Here is an 18,856-nt window from a genome sequence, read left to right as displayed (position 1 = left end):
TCCCTCAAGAATCTCTAAAGAGTTCTGTTAAAATGTGAAGAACCATTTCATCCTTGTTGGCATTAAAAAATGCACAACCTGGGGCTGGGGATGTGGCTCAAGCGGTAGCGCGCTCACCTGGCATGCGTGCGGCCCGGGTTTGATCCTCAGCACCACATACCAACAAAGATGTTGTGTCCGCCGAGAACTAAAAAATAGATATTAAAAAAAAATTCTCTCTCTCTCTCTCTCTCTCTCAAAAAAAAAAAATGCACAACCTGATGAACCCAAGTGTTATAAAGAATGTATTGTAGTGAGATCTGGAGCCCAGGCAGCCATGGTGAATTTCATTTTTGTAAGCTCTTTTTGATGAAGAGTAATTTAGCATTTGATTATAAATAAGTTTAATGCACCAGTAGTAGTTTATTGCTACATGCCCAGTTTGTATCATTTTACAAATTTGAAGAAAAGAGTATTTTCTGTAGTGGTGACTCTTTCCCTTCTTTTTTATCCTCTAGGTTGTATCAGAGTAAGATGGACGGTAGCTTTGATTGTGATTGTGGTGAGCTGGAGCCACCTGATCACTAACAAAAGACATCTGTCAACCAACAGTCGCCAGGGCTTCCTGTTGAAATATATAGCAACAAAGGAAGAAAAGAAGCAAAACGGAAATAGTGCTTACCAGCACCTTAGAATGATGCTGCTCAGGACCAGTCCAACACTGAATGTATCTGCACTGTGAGGAGAATGTTCATAGAAGCCTGTTGTGTGCATATTTATTCACATTTTTGTTAAATGTTAAATCGTTTAGCACAGTATATCTGAGTGCATAGTATGTCATTTCATTCCGTTTGAGTTTCTTGAGTGTTTTCTTTAAATGTCTGCAGAGTTGCTGCCCCTTTCTTGAACTATGAGTACTGCAATCTTTTTAAGTCTCAATATGAGTAGAGCTTTTTGAGCTTTAAATCTGAGGGGAACTCAACAGGCCTGGTTGGCATATGCAATGAACATCAAGAAACCATCTTGCTGTGGAAGCATAATTATTTTTCTTCTCCCTTTTTGAAAGATCTTTCCTTTTGATGCCTGTTTTCTTCCTTGTTTACACAAGTTCAACAATTCGAAAGGAAAAGGCGATAGTAAGGGTTTCAAAATGGCAGAGAAATTTGAAAGTCTTATGAACATTCATGGTTTTGATCTGGGCTCTAGGTATATGGACTTAAAACCATTGGGTTGTGGAGGCAATGGCTTGGTTTTTTCTGCTGTAGACAATGACTGTGACAAAAGAGTAGCCATCAAGAAAATTGTCCTTACTGATCCCCAGAGTGTCAAACATGCTCTCCGTGAAATCAAAATTATTAGAAGACTTGACCATGATAACATTGTGAAAGTGTTTGAAATTCTTGGCCCCAGTGGAAGCCAGTTAACAGACGATGTGGGCTCTCTTACTGAACTGAACAGTGTTTACATTGTTCAGGAGTACATGGAGACAGACTTGGCTAATGTGCTGGAGCAGGGCCCTTTACTGGAAGAGCATGCCAGGCTTTTCATGTATCAGCTGCTACGGGGGCTCAAGTATATTCACTCTGCGAATGTACTGCACAGAGATCTCAAACCAGCTAATCTTTTCATTAATACTGAAGACTTGGTGCTGAAGATAGGTGACTTTGGTCTTGCACGGATTATGGATCCTCATTATTCCCATAAGGTATGTGAAACGTCACTTCAGACAGATTTTTTTTTTTAACCCAATGGTGTCTTTTTTTCCGATGCAGATCTACTTTCACAATTTCCCTGCATTTGAAATGGTAGAGAGGGATCCTAATTAAATATACATCCCCAAAAGTATATGTTTATGCATTATAGTGAAGTTCCAGAGCATATGGTTATTTATTATAACTGAAATTCTTGTATAGTTATTTCAAAGGGGAATATATTTTTCTCTGTTTGGGACAGCAGAGAGGTCCTACCTGAAGGAAAGACAGGGTGCTAGTCCAACCTTTAGGCCTTGCTTTTTGACAATATTCTATACTATAGTTACACCTTTTAAAAATAAACTGAATTTAGTTTGAAATTTAAATTTGCACAAACAGTTGGCAGTTTATAGCAACTTTCCCTTAGCACTTGCTTTCGTGCAAAAATTTGATAGTATTTTCCAAACAGAACCCTATCTTTTAGTTTTCAATTGAAATCTAATGTGGGACCATGATGTGTAAAATGTAAAAGTGAAGCTACTTTAGTTATAAAGAATCCCTGGATACTCTGATTGCTTGGCTTTTCATAGTGTGTGTCACATTAAGGATATCTTTACTTCATTAAAAACAAACTAACCAAAAAAACCATAGAAATTGAGTACTGAACTGAAATGGATATTACCCCCCCCCCCCCCCCCCGCCCCCAAACACACAGCCACAACCATAACTACAACCACACCCACCACTACAACCACACCCACCCACACCCATACCCATCCTGTACTGGAGATTGAACCCAGGGCCTCTCACATACTAGGCAAGTGCACTGCCAGTCACCTACATCCCCAGCCCTTTTTCTTTTTCTTTTATTTTGAGACAGGGTCTTGCTAAATTGCCCAAGCTAACCTCAAACTCATGGTCTTCCTGCCTCAGCCTCCCTAGTAGTTGAAATTATAGGAGTGTGTTGCTACACCCAGCACCCATGTTCTCTTTAGAGCTAACAATGAAGTATTACATATAGAATATTGAACTAAGAGTTGCACTAATATTTACTTCCCTTTCTATACCTAACTAGCTTTATTACCTTAAGCTATTTGACCTTAATCTTGAGTGTTATCACACTGTAAAAATGGAGTTAATATATACCATTCATAATTTCTCAGTTTTGATTTGAGGGTGAAATAAAACAATATAGGTGTGTTTTTGTCAAACAAATGTAAATAAAATTGTTTAGGAGTGGGATATATAGTAGAGCCAGTTCCCCTGAGTTCTCAAAGAATAGGCTGGTACAAGTAGCAACTCTAGTGCTCTTCCCTGTCTTTCTCTTTGATTTGAAGAATACCTGATCCTTAATTATCTTAAGACTTGGAGTGAAAAAATAGCTCCTCTTCTGAAACATGTTTTGGATGTGTGGGCTAAAGTTAGCCCTAAATTCTTATGGTGTATTTTAGTCAGCAGACATGCCTTTTATCATCTTATAGATGGTATATTCTGGGAAATGTAACTCACCCTCAAAAGTATAAGAACCTTAAAAATGATCTTAGAAATCAACAGTATTCTGGCTCCATATTAATTAGTTAACAGTTTACTGGGTTTTTTGTTTTGTGTTATTTTGTTGGTAGTTCTTTAGCTAAAGTAAGCAAAAAAATAAAATGTTTCTTATTTCTTGTTTAGGGTCATCTTTCTGAAGGTTTGGTTACTAAATGGTACAGATCTCCACGTCTTTTACTTTCTCCTAATAACTATACTAAAGCCATTGACATGTGGGCTGCAGGCTGCATCTTTGCTGAAATGCTGACTGGTAAAACCCTCTTTGCAGGTTCGTATTATGTAAAAAAATTATCCACAAGAGAAACTAATTTTTCATTCATCTATAAGTGGGATTCATTCTACCATGCGCAGGCTTCCCACAATTCATATAAAATAATTTATTATAGTCTGTTATATTAAAAGATGGTGTTTTTATTATTGAAAAAATTGAGAAAACTTAGTCACATATTCACTAACTTGGTCACTTTGTAAATTTAGTTAGAACTCTTGTTTTTTTTTTTTACATATACCATTTTATTTCCTAAACCTAACTTCATATTTTGTGAACCCACAATACTAGTTGATAATCTGTGTTGATGTCTGATTTGCATAGTATAGTCTTTGTCATTCTCTGGTGAAATATTTTAGTTCTTGAAAATCCAAAAAATTTCTCTTGGTCACTTCATTATCTTTGTTGCTTGAACTGCCATATCCTTTTGCGTGACTACTGTGATCTTTCAGGGAAAAAAAAAAAGTTGTTTGTTTGTTAAGGTTGGATTATGGAAGAGTCTGAAAATGTGGCAGAGAGAACTTAGTTAAGATAAGAAGCAATGTATGAGTTTATATAAAATTTAATTTTGACTATAAGAGCTGCAAACTTAAAAATTGTTAGTCATAGCTGAAAAGGAAGGCAAATGGAGTAAAAAGTTTTTCACTACATAGGAATAGTAAAGACTAGTAAAGAAGAGGGAAGAAAAAAACATTATTGAAGGATGTTCATATGAAGGAATGAGCCTGGTACATTCATGAATCCATGAGAAAAGTTTGATGAAAGCAAGGTGGTCAAATAATAATATGGTATTTAAGACTAGTTAATATGGAGCCAGAATACTTAATCTCTTAGAAAGTAGGCAGAGAAGTTATTATTTGGAAAAGTAGGAAGCTGAAGATTTTTTACTTCAAGAAGTGATAAAATGGTGATCCAGGTCTTTTTTTTTTTTTTTTTTTTTTCCTTTTTTTTACTTTGAAGTAGGGTCCTGCTAAGTTGCCCAACCTGGCCTTGAACTTGGGATCCTCCTGCCTCAACCCCCCAAGTAGCTTATGTTTTAAGCATGTGCCAATGCATCCAGCTCCTTTTTCTCTTTTGACATTTCTATTTTTCCATCTATAACCAGTGTTCAGAGTTGTTGGCCCTCTTTCCATTCCCAGGTTGTGCTGAATGTGGACGGGTAGACAGAGTCTGGTTACAAAAGAAAGGTTAATAAAAGAACACTAGGGTGCATAGGAGAGTGTAGTTGAAGAAAGGATGGTATGTACAGATGCCCCTAAGTGTGTTTTACTTGTTGCCATGCTTAGCTTACATAACATTAACAAGTTATTTATCCTCTTTTCCCTATATTTATCTGAAATTTCTTCTGTGATGTGTGATATTGATTGTATTTCAATTATAAAAAACTTTGAGATTATACCAGTTAATAAACTGAATAGTTAAGTGAATTGTTTCCTAGGAACAATACTGTGATTAGAGGTTACGTTCCTGGTATTTGAGTACCTTTCAGCATATGTAAAATAATTATTGTATTATTTGTTGCTGTGTAACAACCCAGAACTTAATGAATTAAACAATAAACATTTATTATCTTACAGATTCTGTGGGTTAGGAATTTGGGAGTGGCTTAGCTGGGTGGTTCCAGCTCAGGTTTTCTCAGTCAAGATGTTGGTCAGGGTGGCAGTCAACTGAAGGCTCCACTGGGGCAGGAGGATCCACTTCTGGATAGCTTACTGACATGACTGTTACCAAGAGGCCTCAGTTTCTTACCAGGTGGGCTTCTCCATAGGACTTGCTTGAGTGTCATCATAGTGTAGAAGTCGGCTTTTGCCAGAACTAATGATACAAAAGAGCCAGAAGAAAGCCAATATATTAAAAAAAAAATGTGTAGTTGAAATATAATTCACACAAAGTTCACTCATTTAAAATGTATAGTTTAGTATTTAATTATATTTACTGGGTTGTATAGCCATCATTACCATCTAATTTTATAACATTTCCATCCCTCCTGAAGATACTTTGTAACCATTAGCAGTCACTCCCCCTACCTCCTAGGAACCAGTAATCTTGTTTTCTGTCTCTAGATTTGCCCATTTTAAACATTTTACGTAAATAAAATCATAACAGTTATCATTTGTGACAGGTTTCTTTCAAATGGCATTATTTTAGAGGTTCATCCATGGGGCATATTAGTACTTCATTCCTTTTTAATGACCAATAGTATTCCACTATATAGATATTCCTCATTTTGTTCATCTACTCATCAGCTGATGAGACATTTGGGTTAGTACTTTTTGGCCATGTGAATAATGCTGCTATGGATGTTTTAAGTTTTTGTGTTAACATGTGTTTTCAGTTCTCTTGGGAATATATACTTAGGTGCTGAATTGCTAGTGACATAAGCTCAGTGTTTGAAGAGAAGACGGTTTTCCAAAGCAGCTGCACTATTTTGCATTCCCTTCATCTAAGAATGTGTGAGGGTTCCAATTTCTCCATGTTTTTATCAACCTTTAAAGTGTTATTTTTGATCCTAGCTGATAAGAAATAGTATCTCATTGTGGTTTTTATTTTCATTTCCCTAATAATTTACAATGTTGAACATCTTGTGTGTGTGTGTGTGTGTGTGTGTGTGTGTAAGTTTTACATGGACACAATACCTTTGTTTGTTTATGGTGCTGAGGATCGAGCCCAGTGCCTAGTGAGTGCAGTACCACTGAGCTGCAATCCCAACTCTCTTTTATGTTCCTATTAGCCATTCTTATATCTTCTTTGGAGACTATCCAGATTTTTGCTCATTTTTAAATTAGGTTGTCTTTTTGAAAGAGTTCTTTACATATTCTAGATAGAAATCCCTTATCAGATATATGATTTACATTTATTTTTTTCTCATGCTGTTCACAGACTGTCTTTTCCTTCTTGCTGGTGTCTTTTGAAACAAATTTTAATTTTGATGAAGTCCAATCTGAGAAACTATTTTCTAATTCAAGGTCATGGGTTTTCTTCTAAGTTTTATAGTTTTAACTGTTCACATGTAGGTCTGTGATCTATTTTGAGTTTGGTAGTGGTCCAGTTTCATTCTTTACATATAGATATTTAGTTGTCTCTGCAACATTTATTGAAAAAGTTTGTCTTTCTCCATCTAATTATCACGACTTCTTTGTTAAAAATCAGTTGACCATAAATAGAAAATATCTTTTTGTGACTTCATGGCAAAAGTTAGTGTCACTTCAGATTATCTTATGCATTAGAAGCTAGTCAATAGTACAGCTCACACTCATGGGGAGGGGAGTTGGGTTCTACCCTTTGACAGGAGACATATCTAAGAATTTGTGGACATATTTTAAAGCTATCACAAAAATGAATCAGGAATACTAAGGAAACAAATTTAAATCTATAGAATGTAAAAGCATTATGTCATGCTCCAAGTTAAAGAAACGGGATCAGTAAATACTGCTGTGTTGATTATACAAAGGTACTTCATGTATTTTCAAATGTTCATTTGACACATTCAGACATCATTCAAGTATAGCAGTAAAAAGAACTGGACTTTAAAAAACCCTAAGGTAGTATAAGAGTAATCATAAAATGATTTGAAAGCTCTAGCTTATAGTTCCCTATTGATATTAGATTAACTATTCAATAAAAGCAGCATGGAGAGAGATCTGAGTGGTTATCAGGTATATGCTGCAAAGGAATGGCAACAAAAAACAGATTATACATTGATTTAAATCTATTTTTTTTTAAACATATAGGAAGAATCAGTCTTGTTTTTCTGTGCATTTGTTTTATGTGTACATTGTCAGTGTCCATCTGTAGTCTTGTTCAGAGCCAATCCCTCTACTTGGGCAGTAGATGTTTTCTCTTCTGATTCTAGGCCAGCATTTCAATACTCTAGCATTATTATGATGATGATGATGATGATGATGATGATGATGATGATGTTGTACCTTCATTTCATCCTCCTCCTGGACCCTTTTTAATCAGTATTCAACTATTAGTATGTTTACAATGTTAAAAAAATCTCTAGCCAGGCATGGGGGCATACACCTTTCTTCCCAGCAACTCTATAAGATCTTGTCCCAGAATAAAACAACAACAACAACAAAAAAAACTAGGGATGCAGCTCAGGGGTAAAGTGCCCCTGGGTTCAGTCCCCAGTACAAAAGAAAAAAATTCTTTCAAAGTAAATCTCCTAAAAAACTCTGGTATATTCTGCTATCTTTAATTCCTCTCTTTATTTTCCTGGAACCCTCTCTAGTCCTCTATCAAAACTGCTTATCAGGGTCACTGGTGATACTTATAATGCTAAATCCTAGGTCAAATTTTTTTTTTCTTTTTTTTTTCTTTTTTTTTTGCTTTTAAGACAGGGCCTCACAAAGTTGCTGAGACTGGTCTCAAACTTGAGATCCTCCTGCCTCATCCTGTCAAGTCGGTGGGATTACAGTTGTGTGCCATCACACCTGGCTCAGTTCTTATTTTATCCATCTCCAGCATTTGTCACAATCTTATCCTTTTTCTTTAAATGTTTTTTTTTTCTTTACTTGTCTTTCTGTGTACCACTCTGTTGATTCTTCCTTTTCCTTACTGACCGTTTTTTTTTTTTAATAGTTTTTTTTCCCTGTTCCAGTATTTACTATTTGTAGGCCAGTTACCACTTACTAACTAGACTAGTCCTTTTAAAACACAAGTCAGATCATGTCTTTCTACTTAAACTGTAGGGTAAAGCAAACCCTTTATATTCTGATACCACTCTGACTTCATCTCCTACTATTGGCCCCATCTATACTTTTCTAATTGTTTCTGGGACACACTAAGCCCACTTTTTTTCTCTGAGCCTTTCTCCATCTTCCTCCTTATGCAAGTGAGTGAATTCCCTCACTTCCTTTATAAATTTATAAATCATCCTTTATAAATTAACAACCCTCCTCCCCACAGGGACATTACTCTACTTTTCTTTGTTGTGTTCATTATCATTTTATGTAGCGTTTACAGATTATCAATCTTTATCCACTAGATTGTTAACTCCATGAAAACAGGGACTTTGTTGTACAGCTGAATTCCTGAGTGCTCTGTAGGTAGTAGGAACTAAAAATTTGAATGAATTTCTAATAGTGGAAATACAGATAGATTTTTTTTCTTAGTCACCCATTTAGCCTTTATTTCCCTTTTATTCTATTAATAATGGTTCTGATTAGAAATGCTAACTGAGCCTAAACATAAATACAAAGCTACTTGTTGCATAAATCTAGTCCAACCTTCCTTCTCTTTTGTTGATGATGAAATCAAATCCTACAGCTACTAAGTATTGTCTCCAGAGTAAAACCGTTAATTAGTAGTACAGCTAAGATTAGAGTCCAAGTTTCTGGAATCCTAATTCATTGCTTTTTTCCCCACTTCTTTGATAATCTTAGTATGAGGCCAGACTTTCAAGAGTCAGCTCCTTGTGGAAAGAGATCAGCTAAAGCTAAATATATCAGTAGGCAGAAATTGAAATAAATAGGCTAAGTAGACAAGTGATATTCAGAATGGTGAAATCTGCTAATTAATGATCCATTTGAAATTGTCCCCCTGCCCCACTGTTCATTACAATGTTTATGTTTATTGCCAAATAAACACAGAACAATGTATTTGTTATATTTGGTGTTTTTTTACCCTCAGGTGCACATGAACTTGAACAGATGCAACTGATTTTAGAATCTATTCCTGTTGTGCATGAGGAAGATCGTCAGGAGCTTCTCAGTGTAATTCCAGTTTACATTAGAAATGATATGACTGAGCCACACAAACCTTTAACTCAGCTGCTTCCAGGAATTAGTCGAGAAGGTATTGTGACTTCAGAGTAACCATGATGTTAATGCCTGTGTGTGTGTGTGTGTGTGTGTATAAATATGATCTGTGTAGGGAAGTTCTTTGGGTATACAACTTTCTCTTGAATAGTCTGTTGACACTTACATACCAAAACCTTCAATTCTTACTTCCCCCTTTTTGACATTACCCTTAGGCTAAGATGTATTTCTTCCTTCTGAATAATTTTCCAGGGTCAAAAAAATACACCCTTCTCTCTTAGTTCTAACACCATTTATTCTTTCAGCTTACCCCGATTTCTTGCTGTATGTGAGTATATTGAATCACCGGCTTTTGATAAGTGAGAGTTGAGTTCTCTGAGGGTTATATGATAAATATGGGTATAAGTGTCATTTAGATGTAAAAAATTGAGACAGAGGAAGGCAGAGATGGGAGGAAAGAGCAAAACTTGAGCAAAATATGTACGAGTTTGGATTGGTGTTAGGAGTGTTAAATGCCAAATGCAAGAGATTGTGCAGACTTGAAAATAGTAGAAACTTGGAGAGAATCACAACTTCATTGACCACTAAAACAATTTTATGTCTCAAAATGGAGTGATGTAAATAAGATACAAGTCTTTAACTTTTGTAATAAGGTAACATTTTCTTAAAAACATGAGACAGGAAAAATATTTTTCTTAAAAATTGTCTGATTGGGGGCTGGGGTTATGGTACAGCGATAGAGTACTCGCCTAGCCCGTACGAGGCCTGGGTCCGATCCTCATCACCACATAAAAATAAATAAAATAAAGGTATTGTGTCCAACTATAACTAAAAATAAATATTTCTTAAAAAATTGTCTTATATCTTTAAGAATTATTTTGTAAGGGCTTGAACTCAGGGGTAGACCCCTTGCCTAGCATACCTTGGGTTCAATCCTCAGGACCTTGAACACACACACACACACATATACACATACACACACCTGATATGTATCAGTGTCAGAAGTGTATTGTTTTCTCATCAAAATAGGAATAGGGGCTAGAGTTGTGCCTCAGTAGTAGAGCTCTTGCCTCACATGTGTGAGTCACTGGATTTGATTCTAAACACCACACATAAATAAATGAATAAAATCAGCATCTAAAAAATATTTTTTTTAAAAAAGGAAGTTTCCTAAACCCATTAAGCTTTCTCTTTATTTTATATCTATTTTTCCTGTCACCCTCTCTCATCAATTATATGTGATACAAGGTAATAATTATTAAAGTGTTTAAAATAACAAGTATTTTGAAAATATAGGCACTGTCTTTTTTTCTCAAAAATTTATAGATGCCCAAATAAGAAGCTTACTTAAAGGTTCTGATTAAATTTTAGCATTTCTTAATTTCTAGCCAGTTTTAAAGTCTCTCAAGTCAAATTCTGTTGCTGGTTGCACCTAACTTTGTAGCCACTATCATGATATCCCTGTTAGTAACTAAATGGCTGTCATGTAACATTTGACTAAGCCTCAGTCATCTATGGAGCCATCTTTAAAATGCAGGCTTAAATTGGAATTCAGTGTTGGGGTGGGAAACAGGGAGGATATCTATTTTTAAAACTTTGTACAGTTGTGATTATACTTAGCCAACTTGAGAGACATTTCTCAGGTAACCTGGATCTGCTTCAGAGTCATTGTCACTGTTTCTTTTTTTTTTTTGGTACTGGGGATTGGGGATTGAACCCAGGGGTACTTAACCACTGAGCCACATCCCCAGCCCTTTTAGTTTTTTTTTATTTAGAGACAGGGTCTTGTTGAGTTGCTTAGAGCCTTGCTAAGTTGCTGAGGCTTCTTCATTGTCACTGTTGCTGGATCTTACTGAAAGAGGACATTGCTCTTGAAGCATTCTTAATCTTAAAAAAGGAAGTTTCCTAAACCCATTAAGCTTTCTCTTAAATTTTATATCTATTTTTCCTGTCACCCTCTCTCATCAATTATATGTGATACAAGGTAATAATTATTGAATCTTTCTCTTCTCTACCCTTATTAGGGTGGAGATTGTGTCAGCTTTGAATCAAGCTGAATGTTTGTCTGATGCTGATAATGGGTTCATTGAATTAACCATTGATGTTCACATATGGCAAAACTGTGTTTGCATTCAGTGGGTGCAGTGCAGAGTGGGTAGCATTCCTGAGACTAAAGATTTATTGCTCTACTCTGTTTTCTTCATGAGTAACATTGAAGTTTGGAAAGAGGACATTCAGAGGCAAGGGGTATTTGTTAAAAATACATGTTCTCTCCCTGCACTGTTTATTATCTACGAAGTAGGATTAAGTACATAAATAAACAGGATTAAATACATATGAATATAAATATTCATATAAGACTACTAGGAACTCCACTCTTAATATCTTTAAGTGAATACCCTCTTTTTTACTTCTTTTCCTTCTCATGCTAAGTATTTCTATATCTTAGCATACTAATACCATTGTAGTAAATTTACTGGTTTTCTCTGGAGCAGTGCTGTCCAATAGAACTTTCTATTCTGATGGAAATATTCTGTATTTCTAGTTAAGCCTAACTGGCTAGTTTTTCTTTCTTATTGCTCCCTCTTTCCACCTGCCACCTGTAGTTCCCAGATGCTAGGGACTTTATAGAATGTTTTCCTTTTGTAGATAAATATATCCCCCTTTACTTAAAGAATGTGATTGTGCTGGATCACCATCTATAACTCTTTGCCTCCCAGTTTCTCTTTTTGGGGACCCCATGGCCTCAGAACGAGATGGATTCTCTTGCAGCAGAACAATTGATGCATTTTGAAATGACTTTCTAGATAAGGGAAAATGAGAAGAGTAGGGAGAAATAGCAGGGAACACAAGAAAGACCCTCAGAACTTATCCCCTGAGGGACTTGAGTAGCAATGAGCCTTAGGTTTCTTCTTTTGGGCCCTTATTGGACTGATGGTAGAGTTAAGTGAGGTGTTATAAAATAAACAGCTATAAGCATGTCAGCTATTTATGTTAATGAGAAGCTGGAAATCGAGAACAGGGTCCCTTCTAGACCACAGTGCCCACCTGTAATCCCAAAGTCTTGGAGGCTGAGGCAGGAGGATTAGAGTTCAAAAACCACCCTCAGCAAAAGTGAGGTGCTAAGCAACTCAGTGAGACTGTCTCTAAATAAAATACAGAATAGGGCTGATGATGTGGTTTAGTGGCCAGGAGCCCCTGAATTAAAAAAAAAAAAAAAAAAAAAGAATAGGTTCTTCTAGAGTACAGGTGTTAGTTTTAAAGGGACTTTCTTTCCCTTTGAAATAGAAAGTGAGGATAAGAGGACATGTAAAGCTGGGCATGGTTGTGCACGCCTGTAATCCCAGTGGCTTGGGAAGCTGAGGCAGGAGGATTGTGAGTTCAAAGCCAGCCTCAACAACTTAAGGCCCTAAGTAACTGAGTGACACCCTGTCTTTAAATAAAATATATTTTTTTGAAAAGGGCTGTGGAGGTGGCTCAGAGCCCTTGGGTTCAATCCTGGGTACCAAAACAAAAAACAAAAGGACATGTAGGAGACCATAGTGATTAGATAGGAATTGAGATAAATATGAATTGGGTTTATATGTTCAGGATGATAGTAGAATTAGAGCATAAAGATTTGTTCAAGGGGCTGGGGATGTAGCTCAAGCAGTAACATGCTCACCTGGCATGCACAGAACACTGGGTTTGATCCTCAGCACCACATAAAAATAAAATAAAGATGTTGTGTCCACCAAAAACTGAAAAATAAATATTAAAAAAAAAATTTTCTCTCTCTCTCCCCTCTCTCTCTCAAAAAAAAAAAAAAAAGATTTGTTCAAAAGAGCAAGTGCTAAATTGAAATTTCATAGTGTGAATTTGTACTGAGCCAGTTGTGATATTGCATCTAGTTTTCATCACTATTGTATGGCTGCTAGAGGAGAGAAAGAAGATGGTGGAAATGATCTAGGGTTGAAGATGGATGATAATGCACAATAGTGTGTGGGAGGTATAGGGACAGCCTGAAGCTAGGTAAAGACATAGGAAGGCCTGACAGACTAGTTAAAGGAAGAATTTGGTGTGTGGTTAGTCCCTTCAGAATCCTAAAATGATAAAGTGTAATGTGTGAACTGTGCTAGAGTGTGATTAAGGTAAACAGCAGCAGCTAAGTTAGTGAAGGAAGGGAAGGGAGAAAGGCTTTTATTAAGACCAGACACTATGCCTTAAATTTTTATACTTGATGAAATTAGAGTTTAGTAAGTTTAAGTAGCTTATCTAGCATTACACAGCTAGTAATTCAGTTAAGCTAGTGAGTTGAAGAGCTGGGAATAAGACCTAGGTATTAGGTTAAACCATGTTAAATTGCTGTTATTTGACCATTTGACAAAAACAGCAATTTCATAGAGTATTAGTGTGTGGCCATAATAAGATCAGAGTACATTTCAAATATTTACCATGTTGATGGAAGAAATGGCCTTTCTTTTTAATCAGTCAGGTAATTTTATTTCTCTGACAAATATTAACTTACCTTTAGTTATATAGTCTATTCTTTTCCCTTTATCAGTTGGCAGACCTCTTAAGTACAGTTAAGATGTTTTGTTCCTATTGTGTAGTAAGAAGTGGTAAAATAGTCATTCAACTAGTCATTTTTATTGAATGAGACCAACATTTTCAGTTTTTCTACAGATAAAAATTTCTACTCTTCTTACACTGCAGCACTGGATTTCCTGGAACAAATTTTGACATTTAGCCCCATGGATCGATTGACAGCAGAGGAAGCACTCTCTCATCCTTATATGAGTATATATTCTTTTCCAATGGATGAGCCAATTTCAAGCCATCCTTTTCACATTGAAGATGAAGTTGATGATATTTTGCTTATGGATGAAACTCACAGTCACATTTATAACTGGGAAAGGTAAATTGATTTTAAATTAGAAAAACGGTGAACCAAAGTATGATAAGACTATGCAAAAGTCAAGGTTTTTAGTAATGGCACTTTTGGGTTTCTTACTCAACTTACTAATATCTTTAAATAGCCTTTAGGTAATTTAAATATTTAATATTTATTGGCTAGGAAATAGATAATGAAGGCTATTTTGAATGTCTTTATAATTTGCATTCCTTAAAGTCTTTTAAATGTGAAATCTGGAAATCTGAACCATAAACTCACAGATTTTAAAATCTTTTGATTTTTTTTCCGCTGGGGATAGAACCCAGAGCCTTGCCTAATGGTTGCACTTTGCCATTAAACATATACCTCCATCCCAAGACTGGTATGATGTATCAGTAAGAGAATGTCACATTGTGTAACATATGTAGATTTTTTTTTTTTTTTAATTCAGGTTGTTGGTCTCCAGTAAACCTTCACTTCTAGTCTGTCTTAATTACCAGAATGAACATTTTTAAGGTACCTGAGATTAGATATCTTCATTTTGTGGCCATAAAATATTCGTTTGAAACTATAGACAGGCCAGCCACCTAGATATGTATCTGCAGTTGTATGGATAAAAGAATAGATAAAAAGGGAGACATGAGACGGACGTTATTACCCAGTATACATGTCTGATTACACTACTGGTATGACTGCACCATATATGCCAGAGGAATGAGAAGCTGTGTTCTACTTGTATACAGTGTGTCAAAATACATTCTACTTTCATGTATAACTAATTAGAAAACTTTAAAAATTAAAAAAAATTTAAAAAAAAAGGGAGAAATGATATTTGGTCTTATTTAAGAGTAGAACACTCAATTCTTCATGGAAATTAAAAGATCCCATTGTAGTTATCAAATATCATCTCCTAGTATTTTGTAAAGTAATAGATCTTACCTGTCCTCCCCCCCCCCAGATAAAAATTTCTACTCTTCTTACCACTAAGTTGCAGAGGCCAGCCTTGAACTCAAAATCCTCCTGCCTAAGCCTCCCAAGCTGTTGGGATTATGGGCATGTACCACTATGCCTGGTTTACCTATCTTGTTATTTGACCATTTGACAAAAACTGAGTATGGTGGCATACGCCTATAATCCCAACTGCTCAGGAAACTGAGGCAGGAGGATTGTAGTTTTAAATTCAGCCTCAGCAACTTAGCAAGGCTGTAAGCCTTGTGAGACCCTGTCTCAAAATAAAAAATAAAAAGGGCTGTGGCTGTGGCTGTGGCTCAGTGGTTAAATGCCCTTGAGTTAAATTTTGTGGCACCAAAAAGAAAGATTATTGTAAGTTCTAGTGAGGCAGATTAGGCTCACAACTGTTATCACCTTGTAGACCTAGCATAGAGCTTTCACATAAGAGATACTCAGTGAATTTGAAAATGATATCATACATGGAATAACCCCAGTGTATTATTTTCAGGTACCATGATTGTCAGTTTTCAGAGCATGATTGGCCTATACATAACAACTTCGATATTGATGAAGTTCAGCTTGACCCACGAGCTCTGTCTGATGTCACTGATGAAGAAGAAGTACAGGTTGATCCTCGAAAATATTTGGATGGAGATCGAGAAAAGTATCTGGAGGATCCTGCTTTTGATACCAGTTACTCCACTGAGCCTTGTTGGCAGTACCCAGATCATCATGAAAACAAATATTGTGATCTAGAGTGCAGCCATACTTGTAACTACAAAACAAGGTCATCATCATATTTAGATAATTTAGTTTGGAGAGAGAGTGAAGTTAATCATTATTATGAACCCAAACTTATTATAGATCTTTCCAATTGGAAAGAACAAAGCAAAGAAAAATCTGATAAGAAAGGCAAGTCAAAATGTGAAAGGAATGGATTGGTTAAAGCCCAGATAGCGCTAGAGGAAGCATCACAGCAACTGGCTGAAAAAGAAAGGGAAAAGAATCAGGGATTTGATTTTGATTCCTTTATTGCAGGAACTATTCAACTTAGTTCACAACATGAGCCTACTGATGTTGTTGATAAATTAAATGACTTGAATAGCTCAGTGTCCCAACTAGAGTTGAAAAGTTTGATATCAAAGTCAGTAAGCCGAGAAAAACAGGAAAAAGGAATGGCAAATTTGGCTCAATTAGAAGCCTTGTACCAATCTTCTTGGGATAGCCAGTTTGTGAGTGGTAGGGAGGAATGTTTTCTCATCAATCAGTTTTGTTGTGAGGTCAGGAAGGATGAACAGGTTGAGAAGGAAAACACTTATACCAGTTACTTGGACAAGTTCTTTAGCAGGAAAGAAGATACTGAAATGCTAGAAACTGAGCCAGTAGAGGATGGGAAACTTGGGGAGAGAGGAAATGAGGAAGGATTTCTGAACAACAGTGGGGAGTTCCTTTTTAACAAGCAGCTTGAATCCATAGGCATCCCACAGTTTCATAGTCCAGTGGGGTCACCACTTAAGTCAATCCAGGCCACGTTAACACCTTCTGCTATGAAATCTTCCCCTCAAATTCCTCATAAAACATACAGCAGCATTCTGAAACATCTGAACTAAAACACTCAGCAGACATTTCTTTTTGTATTCTTCATGAAATGTGTTTGTCTTTTTTTTTATTACTAGTGTTTAAGTCATTTTTTACTTGAATCAGATGGTGTCATTTAGTAAGGATTTTTATTAGTTCTTGGTTTTTAAAATCCAGAATTTTTTTCTACATGAGATAGTTTTCATTTTAACTGGCATGTCATTTGCACACAAAAAAGAATAGAGCAAAATAATGCAATGCAGGAGGAGACAAAAGAAATGCACTAAGACAAGTAAAAAACATTCTCTCATAGAACAATGATCTGTTTTACAGGAAACAAAAATCTTGCCTTGAAATTTACACAGTGAGACTGTACATAATTGCATGAAAATATCTATTTTTTTCCTAAAACATTTTTCATTCATTAGTATTTTCCAGTTTTTCATACTGTACACATTTCTTAAAACACATGATACCAGCAGCAACTGAAAATGAATGCCGAATTTGGTACACATGTGTTATCTACCTCAAGGTAACAAAAGTATGTGGCAAAACATATACCACCCATAGTGCTTCACAATATGCACTTCTATTTAGCCAGCGTTTATTGTAGTAAACTATTAAGACTCATTGTTTATAAATGTTCTGGTATTCATTCTTTATAGTGAAGTGTTAATACATCACATCTTATTTATTTTAGCAAATCAGTATATTTTCTGTATTTAATTATAAAATTAACTTAGTTTTAAAACTTTATTTGCAACTACACTTTTTCCATTTGGCACTATGGTTTGTTGCCTACCTAGCTGAATATATAATATCAGCTTATCCTAAGGCTGTCCACGTACTTAATTTACTTAAGTGTTCATTTTAAGTAAAGTACTCACTGTGTATAGGAATTTGTATTTTGGAGGTGCTTGATCTATCTACAAAGAAAAATTAGGAATTACTTTATTATAAAATGCTCCTAGAAGTCTTAATTGTGTTTATTTTTTAAAAATACTGTAATGTTAGACTTGTGTGCATGGAAGTAATTAAGGTACATCATTATTGTAGTTTTAAAGTTGTACATGATAAGACATTTTTTGTTTTTACTGTATGTTTTTACCGAATGATCTATTCCCCATCCCAAGGCAAGCATGAATAAAATTAGGTTAAATGTAGCATGTGGCATCGCAGTCTCTTAGAATTTGTTTCATCTATTTTATTTTACTGAATACTGTCTGTATCTTTGGCTATCCTGTTTGAAGAAAAAGGACAAATAAAACATGGCCAGCAAAAATGGCTCCTGTTTCACTCTTTAGGTAATGAAGATTATCTGTTAGATGGAAAATTACTACCAGACTTCAGTTCCATTCCTTAGTATCTTTGAATTGTGGCTTTAAATTATTAGTCTAAAGGCTGAAAAGTAAAGTCATTTTTGTCTTCACACAAAAATCTTATATTAACTTCACACAAAAATCTTACATTAACTTCACACATTAAGATGAAATAAAGCTTTATATATTTGAACATTTATGTGGAATAGGTATGGAAGGTGTGAACTATGTAGAAAAACCTGTAAATATATTTGGTGTACAAATACATTTTTATCTTCCTGTTTTTAATTCCTGAATATATAGCCAGAATTGGGATTGCTGTGCCATATGATAGCTCTTATTTTGAGAAGCTGCTCTATTTTTTTCCCATAGTGACTGCAACAGTTTACAGTACCACCAACAAAGGGTTTCAGTTTTTTCATATCCTTGCCAACTTTTTTTCTTTTGGTACTGGGGATTGAACCCAGGAGTACTTTACCACTGAACCAAGTCCCCATCTCTTTTATTAATTTTGAGGCAGGGTTTTGCTAAGTTGCCGAGGTTGGCCTCAAACTTGTGGTCTTCCTGCCTCAGCTTCCCAAGCCACTGGGATTACAGGTGTGTGCCACCGCACCCAGCCTTTTTGGGGGGACATGGGGGGTGGAGGGGGTAATGACTGTCAAAGGATATGGGATGCTCTCGAATTTTTGATTTGCATTTCCATATAATTTAATATACATATTCTTGTATGCTTTTTGGCTATCTGTCATCTTTGGAGAAATGTCTTTTCAAGTTCTTTGCTTACTTTTAAATGGTATAGTTTAGCTGTAGGAGTTCTTCATTCAAGGTATTAACCTCTTATGAGGTATTATGGTTTGCAAATATTTGCTCCCATTTGTAGA

The 18,856-nt window shown here is 35.7% G+C and overlaps 1 protein-coding gene across 2 annotated transcripts in view; it reads left to right on the top strand.

The window, feature by feature from the left end:
* Positions 1-17,938, top strand: part of Mapk6 (mitogen-activated protein kinase 6) — a 34,381-nt gene extending 16,443 nt beyond the window's left edge. For both annotated transcript variants that reach the window (XM_078049604.1, XM_078049605.1), the window contains exons 2-6: positions 498-1,684; positions 3,345-3,489; positions 9,127-9,291; positions 13,950-14,151; positions 15,587-17,938. In XM_078049604.1, the coding sequence (XP_077905730.1) occupies positions 1,130-1,684; positions 3,345-3,489; positions 9,127-9,291; positions 13,950-14,151; positions 15,587-16,688 (2,169 nt within the window). In that variant the 5' untranslated portion in view covers positions 498-1,129 and the 3' untranslated portion in view covers positions 16,689-17,938. The remainder of the gene's footprint in view (positions 1-497; positions 1,685-3,344; positions 3,490-9,126; positions 9,292-13,949; positions 14,152-15,586) is intronic.
* The last annotated feature ends 918 nt before the right edge of the window (positions 17,939-18,856 follow it).

The sequence above is a fragment of the Ictidomys tridecemlineatus genome, chromosome 5, assembly GCF_052094955.1.
Source record: "Ictidomys tridecemlineatus isolate mIctTri1 chromosome 5, mIctTri1.hap1, whole genome shotgun sequence".
Lineage (NCBI taxonomy): Eukaryota > Metazoa > Chordata > Mammalia > Rodentia > Sciuridae > Ictidomys > Ictidomys tridecemlineatus.
This window is presented reverse-complemented; position numbering and strand designations above follow the sequence as displayed.